The sequence below is a fragment of the Bombus terrestris genome, chromosome 10, assembly GCF_910591885.1.
Source record: "Bombus terrestris chromosome 10, iyBomTerr1.2, whole genome shotgun sequence".
Classification (NCBI taxonomy): domain Eukaryota; kingdom Metazoa; phylum Arthropoda; class Insecta; order Hymenoptera; family Apidae; genus Bombus; species Bombus terrestris.
In genome coordinates, this window is record NC_063278.1 from 15,660,456 (window position 1) to 15,678,667 (window position 18,212).

Below are 18,212 nucleotides of genomic sequence, written 5' to 3' on the forward strand. Positions count from 1 at the left end.
AAATATCAATTATAATACAGTTATGGAAAGAAATAAAACACTCAATATAATATTTTTAATATATCTTTATTAATAATATTGTAATTTTTTATATGATCTATTGCATGTAATTAACCTTTCACAATCATTGGATTTTTATTCCAAAATTATACAAATATTTAAATTCATACTAAATTACTATATTTCTTATCGTTTAAACGTTATTACTAGAATTAGTTACTAGATGTACAAACAAGTCTGGGTCACAGTGTATGGTGTGTATACCACGATCATATAAACAGGTCTTGACTCTCGTATACCGAAGCCTAGGGAAAATCGTCTGAAAATTGAGTCGTGATATGCATCTATAATATGTACATAGAAATATAGGGATAGAGCATAAACCTTTACTTAAGGCGAAGAGTGTGAAGCCACTTCTGGGGAGCGGATAGTACAACCACGTGGTACTTGGGATCGCCTTAATCATTGGTTACTGACTTGTTCTTACTCGATGATAATAAGGTTTCACTTGTACAATCACAACCAATCCACGCTCCAGCTGATTTCCTAAATCTTATTTTAATTACTAGTTGTAATTCTATTTTACGTGTTGTTGGAATCAATTTTTATAATTTTATTTATTGTTTTAAAATATATAAACAAAATCTGCACCAAATTTTTCTAATTTTGTTATTTATTTTTATTTAAATTATAATTTATATTTATTTATCATTAATGAATACGATAATAGAAAAATTGAAGACGTTTAACATTTTGTCGTTACGCATCATATAAAAATAGCTTAACTTACAATTAGAGATGAATAGGGAGATTATCGATGAACATGGGTAAAATTTATGGCTCTTATTCTTACTTCCCATCTTTTGGCTGATGTCACGTCTCGCGATCAACATGAGCCGTGACTTTAGAAAAGATAAGGATATGTCACGGGTTGCGATCGACGCGAGCCATATACAACAAATATAACAAATATATAACAAATATGTGTGTGTGTATAACAAATATATATATATACACTACAATGTAGAATCAGAATTTAAACGATGAATATTGAAATCATAAGAAGGCATATCAGAAAAATCTTCGGCGAAATACTTCTGATGAAAGACATCCATGCACCAGGACCGTACGATGGGCGAAACCCCTTCTACCCCGGAAATATGATGACGTACGTGCGCATTCAAAATTTCGACCGGAATCTTCGAAGATAACCAGACTTTGGCACAATGGTCCGTCACGAGCAATTCAACAGGGGACGGACACGGCGAGAGCTCCGCAGTATCTTCACCTGACAACGTAAAGTCAACGAGAGAGGGACTGCTGGACCGCTGCGTTGACGCAGGATTCGGTGTGCCGAGGAAGGCAGGAAAGACTTCCTTCGGCATACACGCTCTTCTCTTTTGTTCCTGGAACCTCATCCCTGCACGGTGCCTGCGCTTCCTCGAACCGTTCTTATTCAGCCTTTTCCTTTTCTTTTTGGGTTTCTTACACTGAAATAATACACGAAGAAGAAAGTAGTAACTAAATTTTAACAAGGGGTAAACAAGAAATTGAATTTATATACCTGTACGGCCGGGCTGGAAACAGAGGTCATCGGCTCTGCTGCGTTCATGATCAGGAAACTACGCGAACAAGATGACAACGAATCGCTTATAGAATATTGTCCGAATGAATGAATCGTAATAATAAACAAAATTGCAAAAGTCTGTCAACTCTGATGTAAAGTGTTAACCTACAATCAAAATTGAAATAATAAAGCAATAGTATGCACGTCACAATCAGTTAATACCACATCATGTCACTTCAATTAGTTCGTACAAAAATAAGCACAACAGAATTAACACTCTGGGAACCAAAGATACAAATTCGCGTCTTTCATACTTCATGCGGTATCCTATAAAAATTTTAACTACTGTTAAATAAAATAGTGAAAAAAGCAATGGATGCTATAAATGAAATGTTATGAAAGTGTTTTTACATTACATTATACATATGCTTGAATGATAGGAAACCGTAATCAATATATTAGATGTAATATATCGCTTTGAATATTTTTCAATCGCTCGAAAAACACCGGAAAATTTAGGCTATATGCTTGTCCGAGCAGCCGGTCCCCAGAGTGTTTAAAGAAATATCGCACGAATAAATGATTACATTGTAAGACACTTTGTTATATCACGGAGTGTGGAGTAATACCTGTTGCAGTGTGGAGAGCTGGCAGAACAATTGAATGCTCGCCTACGCGCCCCGCTTTACGCGCGCGCTTCACCATGACACCCCAGTAGGCAGAAGAAGGAAGATGGGAGAATGCAATGCCCTCAAGGAGACTGTGTACCAGACTCTAACCAGCGGAAATAGGAGACCTTAATACTCCTGAGAAGGTTATCAGCAAAGATAGGAAACTGCAACGTACTTGTGAAGATCGCATATCGAACTCTAATCAGCAGAAATATGAAACGGTAATACTCTTGAGGACATCAGCAGAAATGAAGACTGCAACACTCTTGAGAAGACCACATACCAAACCCCAACATGAAACTGCAATAGTTGCAAGATAACTACGTGTTAACATTCCATCGTTCGCACAAAGACAAACAGTTCACGTGGGAACGAAACATTGCGTGATTCTTATCCTTCGAACTTCGAGTCAAGTCAATCACAGTTGTTTCAATCAGTTGCTTCAGTTTGGTCTTTCAGTAAACAGTTTGGTTCAGTCGCTTCAACGAGTTATTTAACGTCAATCAGTAAACAATTACTACGAGCAGCTACTTCGGTCAGTTAAATCAGTAATAGAAGTTCATTTGGTAAACAAGTTCAGATAGTTCAGCCAAGTATAACTGACTACCGAAAATTCTCCTTGTGTGATCGACAGGGTATAATAACAAGGTGAGAGTTTTGTAACACAGAGATTTTGTAACCACCCTCCTCATTGCTCGACTATTAGTGTTACTATTTAAATAAAACAATTCGTTTGGGTCTATTCATTCTCACTCCCTTATATAACTTTATTCGAAAATAATAGCAAATGAAACCCTGCGTTTGCTGATGCAACCTTTGACTGTTAAATGTGGTTGTAAAATCGCATCCGGTTACGGTATCTTTAATAATTGAAGTCGCCTACTACGACTTCACAATTTCTCTTCCCATTGGTAGTAGGCAATTGCCCGCTCGTCTTTGGGCAAGATTTGTGAGGCGACGTTGGTTCCAACAGAGAACACTGGAAAATTAATTTTCCATTGACGTTAGATGCCAAGAGCGAAGAGGAATATAAGAGGGAAAGGACATAAAAATGGGGGACATAAGGTTCTCGCATTCTAGTTCACCCATTCCTGAACGCGAGGGTGCCCTTCGCACAGAAGAGCTACACCCGCTGTCGTCAAGGGCCGTTTCGCTCGTTAACTACGATAGTTATACATATTCTACTAAGTTTGTTGTGGAGGGATCGGAGATAAATAAAACGGAATAATAAATGTGTGACAAAATAAGTTAATAAATATAGCAACTTGATGAAATTAAATAAACTGATAAATTAAAGAAATATTAAAATCATACATTCTTCCTTAAGAAACATTAATCCTCCTCGTGCTAGTACCCCTGCCCATAGCAGTTAAGCCGAAAGTGCAAATACTTGCCAGTGGCATTAACACGCTAGGCGACACTATTCATTCCTGCATACTAACGAGGATCGATATCAAGTACACGATCGACTGAGATATTCAAGATAGCGGCGCACTATAAGATAAATGGGTCAAATTTTGAATTCATCTCATTCAGTCGTTCTAAGTGCTCACCTCTTATTTCGGGATAACCGAGAATCGATTCCCTCTGGCAGTGCTACCTAGTGAAACTGAGGAATTCGATGATTGGGAATAACGGGCAACAGTCGAACTTATCGAAATAGTCTCTTGGCTATTTCTGGCGGCAGCGAATACCATTTCTAGAACATTGTTGAGTTAAAGTCATTCGAATTAAATTTAAAATTGAATTCGGAACAGATAAATAACGATCCCGGAGTTCGGATCATCTTGTTCACTTTGATTTACACGTTAGAAACGTGGGAGACTATTTTTATCTGTTATTACCATTCTGAACTAGTGATAGCGATATATTTAAATTATATCGGTATTTGGTATTTGATATCGTTGATATCGATATTTTATTCCAGATATTATCAATCTATGATCTTCTCAATACTCTAGGGATCAATATATATCATTGAGTATTGAGAGTATTGAGAAGATCATAGATTGATAATATCTGGAATAAAATATCGATATCAACGGTATTGATACCTGTAATTAAATTAAAAGTATATTAGTTAAAATAAAATCTAAGAATGAAAATAAATAATTTATTTAAATTTGATGTTATAAATATACAATAAATATAATTATAGAATATTAAACCCAATTATAAAATATAGATTATTTTATTCAAAGTACCACTCTTCAATGGAATTAAAAATAGCAATTATTGGAAATGTTCTCCATTTAAGAGATTTCTTGCTGCATTTAGACCTCGACCCGTTTTGGAGAATAGCCGTTCAAATGAAAAAGATATTGCACTCATTGTTGAATATTTTTTGGTTAATTTGCTTAGAAGTGAATTGAATTGAATTGATTTCAAAGTTTGATTGGACATTTCCGATATATTTGAGTTACGTATTGGTACTGAATATATCGTCGCATTATATATCGATACAAAATGTCGATATTTAAATTGGAAAGTATCGACACTATATCTGCCATTACTATTCTGTAGATTGCTTCGGTTACATATATTGTGGTATTAGGTCTATATTTTCTGTTAATTTTCGTTGGTGAAACTTGGTGTTTTCATTCATAAAATAATTCAACGAAGTCGTTATTCATATCAAGATAGCTTGTATGTGCATAAATTTGACAAAGAATTGTCCATTCCTATAGATAACCTACAATATAAAATCTAATTTTGCATAGTGATATATTGTGATGGTTTTCTTCTTTTCGTTATTATAAAGCTTATAATTATTATAAACTCAATTATCAAGATGACATCGTCTGCAGTTCCAAAGGTATCTAAACATAAAATTTTTGTATGAGTAATAACAATTAAAAATGGAGTGTAAAATTTGTATATAGGTTATAACTGAATGAAAAATGAAACATTTTATAGAAACTAGTTTATTGTTGTAGGATAATAGGATAAAAGGATAATAAAAGTGGAAATTACATCTGAAATACTTTATTCATTTATTTGTTTATGGTAATGGTATTTTAACATATTAATGTAATTATAATTTTTAGGTTTCACTTGTGCCTTCCATACAGGAATTCAGTATCAGAGTACCAAAGTATGTAACAAAATAATTATATAATAACTACAAATTACATATAGAATTAATATTAAATAAAATGTTGTGTTTTAGAAATAACAAGAAAAAGCACAATGTGATGCGTTTTAATGCCACATTAAATGTTGATTTTTCAAAATGGACTCAAGTGAAAATGGAACGTGAAAATAATATGAAGGAATACAAAGGAATAGAAGAGGAAATACCAAAATTTGGAGCTGGCTCTGAATTTGGACGAGATGCGAGAGAAGAAGCAAGAAGAAAAAAATTTGGCATTACAAGTAGAAAATATAAACCAGAAGATCAACCTTGGATTTTAAAATCTGGAGGAAAAACTGGGAAAAAGTTTAAAGGTATAAGGGAAGGTGGTGTGAGTGAAAATGCTGCATATTATGTTTTTACACATGCTGCTGATGGAGCTATAGAAGCATTTCCATTGCACGAATGGTAATTAATTTTCTTGAGTATTAAACCGGAATTTATTACAATGTTAACGGATACAATTTTTATATCCAGGTATAATTTTCAACCAATTCAAAGGTACAAAGCATTGAGCGCAGAAGAAGCAGAGCAGGAGTTTAGTCGTAGAAATAAAGTAATGAATTATTTTTCATTGATGTTGCGTAAAAGACTTAGGAATGATGAGGAGGGTGCAGATGACGAGGAAATGTTAGAAGGTGGAAAAGGGAAAAAGCCAAGTAAAAAGGAGAAAGATTTAAAAATATCTGAAATGGATGAGTGGATGAATAGCGATGATGATGATTCAGCTAGTGATGACGAGGAAAATAAAAAAAATTCCGATGAAGAAGATGACAGTAAGAAAAAAAAGAAAGGCAAAGGTGAACATTATTTCTGATATTGTTAAGAAATGTATGTGCTGCTAATTATACTTAATATCGGTTTAGTTACACGTTTCTTTTATTTTTGTTATTACTTAGATGAGATATGTTACATACTTAGTCTGTGAAATACAATGCCGTAATATATATATATTGAATGTGTCATATGCAATCAACGTGTTAAGATAATTTAATTTTTATTTCTATAGTTAATGTTATATAGTTGTATTTTGGATTTATTTTATTATAATAAATAGCTTCTGTATTTGTTATTATGGACAGTTAAAATATAAATTGAAATATTTGTATTAGTTGCTGTCAAGAAAAAGAAGAAGAAAAACGCTTCTGATGATGAAGCATTTGAAGAAAGTGACGATGGGGATGAAGAAGGTAGAGAATGTGATTATATTTCTGACTCGTCCGATTCTGAATCAGAATTGGAACAACAAAAAGAAATTAAGTCGGTTGCGGAAGAAGATGCATTGAGAAAATTACTTGCTTCTGATGAAGATGACGATGACGAAGAACAGGCAGATAAAAAGGATGGTGAAGAAGAAAAAGACGAAGATGATGAACATAAGGATAAAGATGATAAGGTAAATTCAAAATACTAAAAATTATAATAATGTATATGTTAATTGAGATATTTATTCCGTTTGTTTACTTTCTTATAAAGGATAAAGATAAGACCAATAAAGATGCAGATAAGAAAAAAGATAAAAAGAAAAAGAAGAAACAATCTAAGAAAAAGGATGTAAAAAAGCTTGCGTCAGGAAAAGATTCTTCTAGTGACTTTTCCAGTGATTCAGATTCAGGATCTGATACAATAAAGGAAAAAGATAATAAAAAATCTAATAGTGCTCATAGTTCAAGATCTGCAACTCCTATACCAGCCGCGATGTTAGATAATTTAAAAAGAAAACAATCTGGATCTCCAGATTTATCGCAAGCAAAAAAATTGAAATTGGATAATTTCAATTTAGTACCAGTAACTTCTTACATTCCAGGAGTCAGGTATGTCGCTTGCTATTACAAACAATTAAAATTGTTCTCCGCATAATTTTTTCAATTTTGAAAATACTATTTTATATATAGATCTGTCTTTTATATATCTTTCTCATCTATATATGATTAAAATTAATTGATAATGAGATTATAATTTTTAATATACTATGAATTAAGGTAATGTTTCGTTTGAGTTAAGGTTTCGTCTAATCTAATCATTAAGCATGGTATCTAAATATTAAACACGTGAAAAAATATTTAGAATATCATTTTTTAAGTAAAAGGTATTTTTGTTATGTTGCAGTGAATCCGGCATCACAGAAGATGCAGTAAGGCGTTATCTTATGCGTAAACCAATGACAACAACGGAACTTTTACAAAAGTTTAAATCGAAGAAAACTGGTCTTACTTCGGAACAATTAGTTAATGTGATGACTCAAATACTGAAAAAGATAAATCCAACTAAGCAGACAATAAAAAACAAAATGTATTTATCTATTAAAACACAATCTAATTGATATTTGTGTAATGTGTAAAGATAGTATTTCATATAATAATAAAATAAATCGAATATAAAATTTTCTTTTATTTAACCATAATCAGAAATTGTCAAAAATGTTGCGATTCCTCGGAATTTTGAGAAATCGGATCACATTTCTGAATGAGCGTTTTTAAATACAAGCATTGTATGTGATTTTAGAGTGTTTAAGTGTTTTTGAATTTATTGGGTTATACAATTATGGAAGATAGAATACAGAAAAAAATTAATCTTTCAAATATGCATGTAAGTGATATACAGTAACAAGCAAAAGTATAAATACGTACCGCAAGTTTGATAAAAAGAAAAAAAAAGAGCGATAATACTACCAATCGTTCGATTGATTGACAAGGGTTAAGGTAATTATAAGATAAATATAGTAGCAGCGGTTTTTGGTATTTTATGACATATAGATCGAATACGACGTACAATTTTATGCACCTCTCTGTCGGAAATAATCTGCGGCCTACCATTTCTTGTCAAATTTGGCACACCGCTATAGTTTCGTTTTTTTTTATTTTCGAAATTATCACTCATACTCATACCATACTTCTCTAAGTGATTGCGGATTTTGTCATTAGGTGATAATGATAAATGATAAATGATAAATAAAAGGAAACAAGAAGTAAGGACGGATGCGGAAATTGGAAAGACTGTTGTTGATAATAACCGTAGATATTTGTAATGGTAAATTACGTGGGATATTGAAAACTTTATAAAATTTGTAAATCAACTCCTATTCAAGGCTTCCAGACTGAAATTATTTATCTATTTATTTACTGTTTCTTTGGTCTTTATCAAGTAGCTTCATTTTACGTTCCGTTTATTCACTGTTTCGTCCGTTTCTGATGAAATGTACAAAACTGTAAACGTGGTATCGAGTCTTTATTCTTAAAAAAGTATTCCGTATATTGTTAATACGAATGAAACTAAACTATTATATTTTGTTTGACAGATTCATCTCGTAATTAGAATTAGCTAATCCTTACCGATCAATCGAATAATTGGTAGTATTATCGCGTTTTTCATAAGACTAGCGGTCTGTTTATACACATTTGCACATCACTGTAATTTTTCGTTTCAAGAAAAACGGGATTTCGGGATTCAAAATTTGGACAAATTGTTGGCTATATTTAAAAAAAAAAAAAAAAAAAAAAAAAAAAAACCGTACCAGACCATGATTCAAGTTCTCGGAATATTCGGGAATTACAATATTTTTGAGAATTCTAACATTTTGGGGGATTCCAATATTTTTGAGCTACGAAATACTTTCAAACGATTCAAGCCGATTCAACATTTTCTGATATATTATAATATATTTCCTAATAATCTATCATAGTACGTAATATCGAGGAACAATATGTCATTAGCGAATGCAAGATACATTGGACTAAAGAAAAATTTCATTCATTATTACGTCACATTGAAAGAAATAAAAAAAAGAAATAAAAAAAAAAAAAAAAAAAAAGAACATCTTCAATATAAAGTAATTGTGAAGTGATGGAAATCATGTGGTGGAAGAAAGTCAAATCGTTTCGATAAGCACGTGGCTTGGTGCTTATCAGTGATGTAGTAAGAGTAACATATTCTGAGTTTGACCTCACTGACCCATGTAATATCATGGCAGTAATACAACTTCATTTCCAAATAGACGTAGTTATGCTATATTGCAGTATGTATTCTTCTCGTGCCACTTTATTATTGTTGACTCGATGAAGTGAACACACGTTACATTGATAGGAAGTCTTTTTGTATCTTTTACACGATTATATGGTGTCACATTGAAGACTTTTCAATTAGTCAAGTGCAAATTCAATGTGAATTTATTAATAGTATACTTCATCATGTCTTCGGCACGTTGTATGAATGTAAGTAGTGCGTGCTATAAAATAAGAACAGATAGGAATATGTATTTTCTTGCATGATATGTTAAGAATCGATATCGCGAAATATTTTTCACAGAATTTAAAAGGCAAAATAATAGCAATCAGAAGAGAAGATCAATCAGTATGGGAAAGAAGGGCTCCTTTGGCACCTGCGAATGTTCGCCAATTAATCAGGGCAGGAGTAAAAGTAATTGTACAGCCTAGTAATAGAAGAGCTTATCCTGCACATGCCTACCAAGCTGCAGGTGCTATACTACAAGAGGATATTAGTCCTGCTTCCGTCATTTTTGGGGTTAAACAAGTTCCTGTGGATCAACTTATATCGAATAGAACTTACTGTTTTTTTTCTCATACTATTAAGGCGCAAGAAAGTAATATGCCTCTTCTGGATGCTATTCTGGAAAAGAATATACGTTTGTTAGATTATGAAAAGTTAACAGATGATAATGGACAAAGAGTGGTTGCCTTCGGGAAATATGCTGGTGTAGCTGGTATGGTGAATATATTACATGGACTTGGATTAAGATTACTTGCGTTAGGACATCATACACCATTCATGGTAAGATCACATTATGTTAAGAAATTTACTATAACAACGATAATTATGTTGGAAAGTATTTTATGCAATTAGATTTACTATTATTTTTATCATAGACACATATAGGACGGTAAAAAAGCTTCCCTTTTGTAACACATGTAAACGAATAAAATTTCTCAAAGAATCTTCTATTTTTATTTAATATATTGCTGTTGGTTTTAAAATACGTTAATGTATAGGGAGAGTCTCGTAACACGACGACTTCAAATAACTCGTAAATTAGTTGCTATACGAAAAAAAGGGTTTCGAACATTAACTTTGCTTTTTTTATCGGCATATCACGGATATTAGTTTTTCGTTGGAATGTCTAATATTTTATCTCGAATTTGAATAAAGCATTAAATTTTACGTAAAAGAATATTATACGAAGTAGCGTCTAAAATTATTAATCAAACTAATGATATTTTGAAGAAAATTTTGCATATTTTTTGTAGTTAAAAAAATGGTGTCGTGCACACATTTAAATTGTACGCGTATACTGCAATTAGTAAATAAATTAATTAATAAATACGTATTTATTTTTATATATTTGTTTGTCTATTGTTTCTCTATAAATAACGGTCATTATTGTTTACTAGCATATTGGTCCAGCACACAATTATAGAGATTCCGCTATGGCAAGGCAAGCTATACGAGATGCAGGATACGAAATAGCATTAGGTGCTATGCCTAAATCAATTGGACCATTGACTTTTATTTTTACTGGCAGTGGCAATGTAAGTCAAGGCGGTCAAGAAGTTTTTCAAGAGCTACCTCACGAATATGTTCCACCCGAAATGTTGAAAAAGGTTGCCGAACATGGCGGTAAGCGTTGCATATTTATATATTATATTTTACTATTATAATTTATTTCATAATAAATCTGTAGATATTAGAGATTTTTACTTTCCTCCCGTTCATAATTCAACAACAAAGTGGAACAATTCATTTTAATGTCAAATTCAATTAATGTCTACTTTGTAATTGTCGATTGAAGAAAGAAATTGAATTTCGAGTACTTGGTACTAGATACTGAAGTTTAATCGGATTACCATTGATTGAATATGAGATTTAGAAAGAAAGGAAAAAGTGACTTATTTAAAAATATGTTCCATTTATGTTCCACTTGTTTTCATTAGTGGTAAACGTTCGAATCACGAATCCAAATTTCACGTTTCACTTTTAAATTTTCTATAAACGCATAAAATTCCGCAGTCTAGACATAACTATTAATTCTTAGCACATAGGAATTATGACAATCTCGAAGAATCATACTCTTCTCGTTTATATTACAAACTTTGTATGTATTGTTTAATCGAAAGATCAAAATTCAGTGAATTTTCAATTATACGTGTTATAATTCATCTTGTGTATAGTCAGTCACAAATATGTAGATCCCTTAAGTATGAAATATTATAGTAAAAAACACGGACTCTATGAGTTTGTTGGAGGTCGTGAATTAAGACACATATTCATTTGCTTTCGTTTCTATCAAGAAGAAAGGAGTAAAAAAAAAAAAAAAGAAAAAAAAAAGGAAGAAAAGGAAAGAAATAGAAAATACAGTGTTACAAAACATTACATACACCTGTTACATTCACGCGAAATCATATTTCAATCTCCTTTATCTTTTCCCTCTCTAATTCCTTTGATTCCTTTATTCCTGTATTTTTTTAGAAATACAACGACGATGATTATATCGTAGGTAGAAATAATATTGTGACAAATTGCGACAGGTAAATCATATACAAACAAAATTCCGCAGGTATATGTGGATTTTTGTTTTTTTTGGACTGGCTGTATTTTATTGTAAATATTATTGCATTTTAAACAACAGGCAACATTGTTTTAGATACAACGAAGATATACGGATGCGAGGTAAGACGAAGACATCATCTAGAAAGAAAAGATGGAGGTGGTTTCGATTCTGATGAGTGTGACAAGCACCCTGAGAGATATATTTCCACTTTCAGCAAAAAGATTGCACCATACGCATCAGTGATAATTAATGGAATATATTGGGCTGTTGACTCGCCTAAATTGTTAACAATACCAGATGCAAAATACTTGCTAAGACCAGCTTATACTCCCTGGTTACCATCAAGTGTTGGTGCTCCTTCTTTACCCCACCGAATGTTAGCTATCTGTGATATATCTGCAGACCCTGGCGGCAGTATCGAGTAAGTTTAAATTTATTCAATATTAATATAACACGCATATCGTTTACTTAAGTGATTTTTTTATAATATTATATAACAGATTTAGACATTCGCACCGATCTTTTTATATACTATATATAAAAGCCAATTGGCGAATTCATAAACAATTGGCAACGGTTAAGCTTGGACGTTCTTAAGCTCTCCTTATACTTGTTTCGAAATGTTCATAGGTTCATGAACGAATGTACAACGATTGACACTCCATTTTGTTTATACGATGCTGATCGTAACAAAGATACAAAGTCTTTTAAAGGACCCGGAGTGTTGGTCTGTTCGATTGATAATATGCCAACTCAGCTGCCAAAAGAATCTACGGATTTCTTTGGAAATCTTTTATATCCTTACGCGTTGGACATTATTCAGTCGGATGCGAAAGCACCATTAGAAGAACATAACTTTAGTCCAGCGGTACATGATGCAATAATAGCATCCAACGGAAGATTAACACCTAATTTTGAATATATCCAAGAATTAAGGTTACTAAATCACCGTTGTAGACACAAGGCAGACAATAGAGAAGCACAAAGCAAAAAGGTAGAGAAAAATTATACTTTTCGAGTCAATTTTTACGATACTAATTTCATTCATCGAGTACCGATACATTATCTATTTTTATATCATTCGAATGTATTATATGTATTATATGAATATTATTTATTATTAAAAATGTTCATCGAATTATTGAAACGACATAATCGATGTTGATAAACGTATTCCGAAGTCTCAAAGTCACATACCATTGTTACGTACTCGAACTTGAAAGTTATAGACACTATTCTATTTCTATTTCTATTTCTATTCTATTTCTCGATTAAAACAATTTTGTAGAATAAGACGAAAGATCATTTTCATAAAAGTTTCCAATCGACTGTGACTACATATTTGTACATATGAATTTTTGATCATATTAATAAGACATTTCCTTGTTACTTCGCGTCACATCTAATTTCATTGTGCAAAACAGGACGATCACGAAGTAACTATAAATAAAAAAAAAACGGTAATTAAATATCAAGTAATATATCAACAAGTATTGTTTTGTAAATAGGTGGTCGTTCTTGGTGCTGGACACGTCTCGGCCCCGTTGGTTGAATATTTACATAGAGATAGTAACATACATTTAACTGTTGCATCTCAATTGAAAGAGGAGGCAGACGTATTAGCAAATAATTTCCCCGGGGTAGAACCGGTTCTGCTAGATGTAATCGAACGTCCTGATACTTTAAACGACATTGTAAAATCGGCAGATGTAGTGGTTTCATTGTTACCGTATTCTCTACATCATGTTATCGCGAATGTATGCATACATGCTAAAACTCACCTAGTGACTGCTAGTTACACGAATGAAGATGTTAAAGCTTTACATAGAGAGTAAGTAATCATAGAGAGTAAGATATTAACAAGTATACAAACAAATGTAACAAAATGATATTTATAAATCGTAAACGGCAAAATATTTATTAATATCGAAACAATATCTAGAAATTATGACAATTTAAAATGAATATACATTAACGTGTTAATTACTAGGGCTGTTGCATCAGAAGTGACTATACTTAACGAAGTAGGGCTTGATCCTGGTATCGATCATTTATTGGCTCTAGAATGTTTTGACAATGTTAAACAAGCTGGTGGAAAAATCGAATCTTTTGTATCTTGGTGCGGCGGTTTACCCGCTCCAGAATGTTCCTCTAATCCTTTACGATATAAATTTAGTTGGTCGCCACGTGGAGTGTTGCTGAATACATTATCATCGGCCAAATTCTATTCTAATAAGCAAGTAAGTCCATCTATTATATACTATCTATCATATACTATAACTATACATAAGTAGACAGTCGAATGAAACATCCGTAAAAGAACAATGCATAAGAAACATTCATAAAAATGTTTTATTCTTTTGGAGGAATGAAATCAATGCATATTTAAAGCCATCTCCGTGGAATTAAATGTTTGAAGCATTCTAGAATCGAATTCGACCGATATTCGACTAGATTATGGGTAAATAATAAAGTCAATTGAAAATGTCGCATCTGTATCCTAACGATGATTTTGCCTAAAATAGGCAAATGTTCGCAGCCCATTTTTATTACTTTCTTCCGACACGACGAACAATTTGGGATAGTAGCTTAAAAATGGAAAAAAAAGGAACAACTTGTCGTTAATGCCGATTATCCTGAAATGATATTAATTCGTTGATACGTCATTGGAGCATTTACTTTAACAGGAGAAAACTTAGAAACATGTTAGCTTCAGCGTATCTGCGATAAATTATGAACCTATATTCTACAAAGATCTCAGAAAGCATTGATTGAAACGTTAATAGAAACATGGAACGAAGAATGAAGAAATTCAACATCTACCAAGCTACGCAAAGCCAGATCAAGTAACACTAACTCTAGACTAAGAATAAGAATAGCTCATACAAACTGGACATATTCCCACTTTGTCACCGAAACTCAACCGAATATTTGTGACACTTGTGGCATACTAAACTCTTTTGAACATATCCTAATCATCTATCTTAAATACGTTATTAATTAAATGGGTATAGCATGGACTAATTAATTCGCTCAACATGCTACAAAAGGAAGACTTCGGCAAAAGAGCTCTACATTTTCTGCAAGATATTGATTTATACATTGGTTTATACATTGATCGTATAAACGATCTATTACAGATACGTTTTGTTCCATTAATCATTCTCTCTGTGTCCAATAATGGCTTTAAGAAGTACATGTAACCTTAAACATATACTAAAAAAAGGAAACATAATATCTATTTTCTAGATACAGCAAGGATCAATGTTTTCTTTGTCACTGCAATAAATAAAATGTACATACATATAAAGTACATTAATTAAAATACTAAAAATATCAACTTGATCTTGATCGAAGGATTGGGAAAAATATACAATTAAGTATTACGTTGTGTACTAATCAATTTTATTTTTCTATTGAAGATCGTAGAAATAGAATCAGGAGGAGACCTTATGTCCGCCGTTCAAGATTTGGACTTTTTGCCCGGTTTTGCGTTGGAAGGTTTTCCCAATCGTGATAGTACAATTTACAAGGATTTATATGGACTTAATAATGTACAAACAATGCGGCGGGGTACATTAAGATATAAAGGTTTCTGTAATACAATACGAGCCTTACAGTTTCTTGGATTAACGGATCTTAACTCACACCCAAGTTTGCATCCAAATGGTCCAGATATTACATGGGTATGTAAATGTGACATTTATATGTAAATTTAATAATGACAACTCTTTGGTTAATAATGAGTATACTCGTCATAGAGAAAGAAAATTCGCTTTTGCTATTTAAAGTATAGTTTAGGTAAAGGAAAAAACATATTCGCAATTTTAACACATTTTCGAATAACATAGATGAACTTGACATTAATAAAAGAAATGGAACAGTTTAGTTAATAAACAGAACGTAACAATAGAAAATTACTAAGAAAGAATTTCGATGCAAAATGACAGATTTAATTATTTCACTCGTAACTTGCAAGTAAACAGTTGCGGACTATTGAAACATAAAAATGGCTGTAACTGCGAAATAAGATCCGATAGGATTTACACACGTTTATGTGGACTTTTTTCATTGCTTTTGCGCCTCCTGTCCGTTTTCCGAAGAAGAAGGTCAAAATATCCTTATACGTTAGCAAACCTCTTCGCACGAACGAAAGCTTTTATGATCGTATCGTGAATGCTCTAAGAAAACTCTGATATTTGTATTATTATATACATATACACGCGCTACTCCTTGTTATCGTATATCAAGTTATCACTTTTATCATCAAGATGATCTTGACTTCCCGTTCTTTAGACTGTCTAGGCTTGCTTTGTTACATTACTATATATATCTTCCAATCAATATTTTCGCCTTGTCTTGGCTCGAAGAAGTACTCCTTAAATTTTCTGACATCTCTTGCTGAAAACCTTACACAGAATAGGAAACACTCTATCATTTTATCTCTGATTATTTTGATAGAGTAATGCATAATGTAATGAATTTTTTGCATCTTAATAGCTCCCTTTTCGGAAATCCTATGTATATCAACGGAATAACGAAGTAGAATCATAAAATGATTCCACATGATCTTTTCCGCTTTAAACGAAATGTATCAAATTTTGTATTTAACATTTTCAATATTTCAATTACTAAACTACACATCCGAATTTAATTGAGAACGAAAGGTGGTCATATGATTATGGTTAAGATAAACAAAACATAAAGAGAAATTGTTAACTATGTCTGCTTTTTCTGCAATAATAATTTGGAACATACCAGTAATATACACGTATGTATTATACGCGTTATAACCTTTTTTAAAATCTCGATGCGATAGAGTAAAGTTATGATATTTGGCAGATAAAACTTTTTAACTTACATAGATTACCTAAGGTTAACTTTTTATTGTTCCAGAGAGTATTAATTTGTAATTTGCTTGGTTTGGCGAATGATAATATCTTCTATGAAAATTTGAAAAGGAAGTTGGCAGAAATGCTAAACTCGGAAGAGAGCGTAAAAGCAATTGAAGACTTGGGACTTCTTGAAGAAGATTTAGTATTGAAGTTGAACACTCCTCTCGATACTTTGACACATTATTTGTCAAAAAAGTTGTGCTATGATCAAAATGAACGAGATTTAGTAATTCTAAGACACGACGTTGGAATACTCTGGCCAGACAACAGAAGAGAAAACAGAGGAATTAATTTGGTGTTGTATGGCGAACCACAAGGATACTCTGCTATGGCGCGCACTGTTGGATATCCGACGGCAATAGCAGTTAAAATGATCCTTGACGGTATAGTTCTTCTTTTTCCCGTTTATTCTAAAAAATGTTTCTTCGTTCGGTATTACATATCGAATAATAAAAATTACATTTGATATTTGTTATCCCTTTTAACATAAAGGCGTTGAAAATAATGTTTATACAGAACGTAACACATATTATTGCGATTTTATATATCCATGCATATGTATATTTCTTATACTTTCATTCCATGTCATCCTTCTGAACAAATTTTACCATATAATTTAATAATAATTTCAAAGTATATTATTTTTCTTGTTCGTTAATAGGTGAAATTCAACAACGAGGAGTAGTCTTTCCGTTTACCCCAGATATTTATCGACCAATACTTAATCGATTGAGAGCTGAAGGAATAGAATTCTTTGAGACATCCAAGTGGATTTAACATCTTTATAATGTTAATAACAAGTAATTATAAATATAATGTATAAATAAATATAATTATTAACTTATATAAGTTAACTTTCTATTGCCACTCTTGTAACACAAAGACATACGAAAGTAACAGCGATAGAATTGTTATTGTCTAGGTATTGTTCTTTAGTAGAACTTCTTATTGCTATTCATTATAATAGCATTATTTACACAGTTCTTTATGAAGTGAAAGATAGAAAAGAGTGGCAGAATATCCGAATGTCCAGTATTAGAAACAGTTGAAAAGAATGCCAGTGGCCCGAAAAGCGAAATAGGATTTTTCCATTTCAAATGAGCTTAACTTTGAAATGAGTCCACGAATTACAAAGTTTCAAACGTTACGTTCGTAAGTAGGAGGGACAGGGAAGCCAATATTTATTATCTCCCTCCAATTTCATCTCAATATCATTTATCACAACTTTACGTCACATCTGCCATAGGTAATAGTGTTTTTCATATTTTAAGACTGATAGAATGATGCGCAATTACAATTTTAAGTACTTATTTTAAGTATTAATTTTTTTGTTGTTGGTGATTTTTTATGAGCTGAAAGTATAACCGATGAAACTTTATACCGA

At 32.1% G+C, this 18,212-nt stretch overlaps 2 protein-coding genes and 2 long non-coding RNA genes across 5 annotated transcripts; 3 read left to right on the forward strand and 1 right to left on the reverse strand.

The window, feature by feature from the left end:
• Window positions 1-47: 47 nt before the first annotated feature.
• Window positions 48-3,174, reverse strand: LOC105666183. 2 transcript variants are annotated; one of them, XR_007225578.1, is made up of 2 exons: window positions 2,197-3,174; window positions 48-1,732 (listed from the first exon to the last, which is right to left on the reverse strand). It is a non-coding gene; the product is annotated as an uncharacterized LOC105666183 (long non-coding RNA). The 2 variants fall into 2 exon arrangements; XR_007225579.1 differs by having other exon boundaries at window positions 2,155-3,174.
• LOC125385870 lies at window positions 2,775-3,534 on the forward strand. The gene is made up of 2 exons (XR_007225580.1): window positions 2,775-2,886; window positions 3,154-3,534. It is a non-coding gene; the product is annotated as an uncharacterized LOC125385870 (long non-coding RNA).
• A 1,187-nt stretch (window positions 3,535-4,721) lies between these two features.
• Window positions 4,722-7,754, forward strand: LOC100649459 (general transcription factor IIF subunit 1). Its single transcript, XM_048409711.1, has 7 exons — window positions 4,722-5,053; window positions 5,286-5,332; window positions 5,408-5,779; window positions 5,849-6,171; window positions 6,484-6,767; window positions 6,848-7,185; window positions 7,481-7,754. Exons 1-7 carry the CDS (start codon window positions 5,030-5,032, stop codon window positions 7,692-7,694), a joined length of 1,602 nt encoding a protein of 533 aa, XP_048265668.1. The 5' UTR covers window positions 4,722-5,029; the 3' UTR covers window positions 7,695-7,754.
• Window positions 7,755-9,274: 1,520 nt separating this feature from the next.
• Window positions 9,275-17,672, forward strand: LOC100649340 (alpha-aminoadipic semialdehyde synthase, mitochondrial). Its single transcript, XM_003398585.4, has 10 exons — window positions 9,275-9,582; window positions 9,677-10,159; window positions 10,777-11,002; window positions 12,027-12,354; window positions 12,564-12,927; window positions 13,442-13,764; window positions 13,924-14,173; window positions 15,356-15,619; window positions 16,830-17,211; window positions 17,490-17,672. Exons 1-10 carry the CDS (start codon window positions 9,559-9,561, stop codon window positions 17,603-17,605), a joined length of 2,760 nt encoding a protein of 919 aa, XP_003398633.1. The 5' UTR covers window positions 9,275-9,558; the 3' UTR covers window positions 17,606-17,672.
• The last annotated feature ends 540 nt before the right edge of the window (window positions 17,673-18,212 follow it).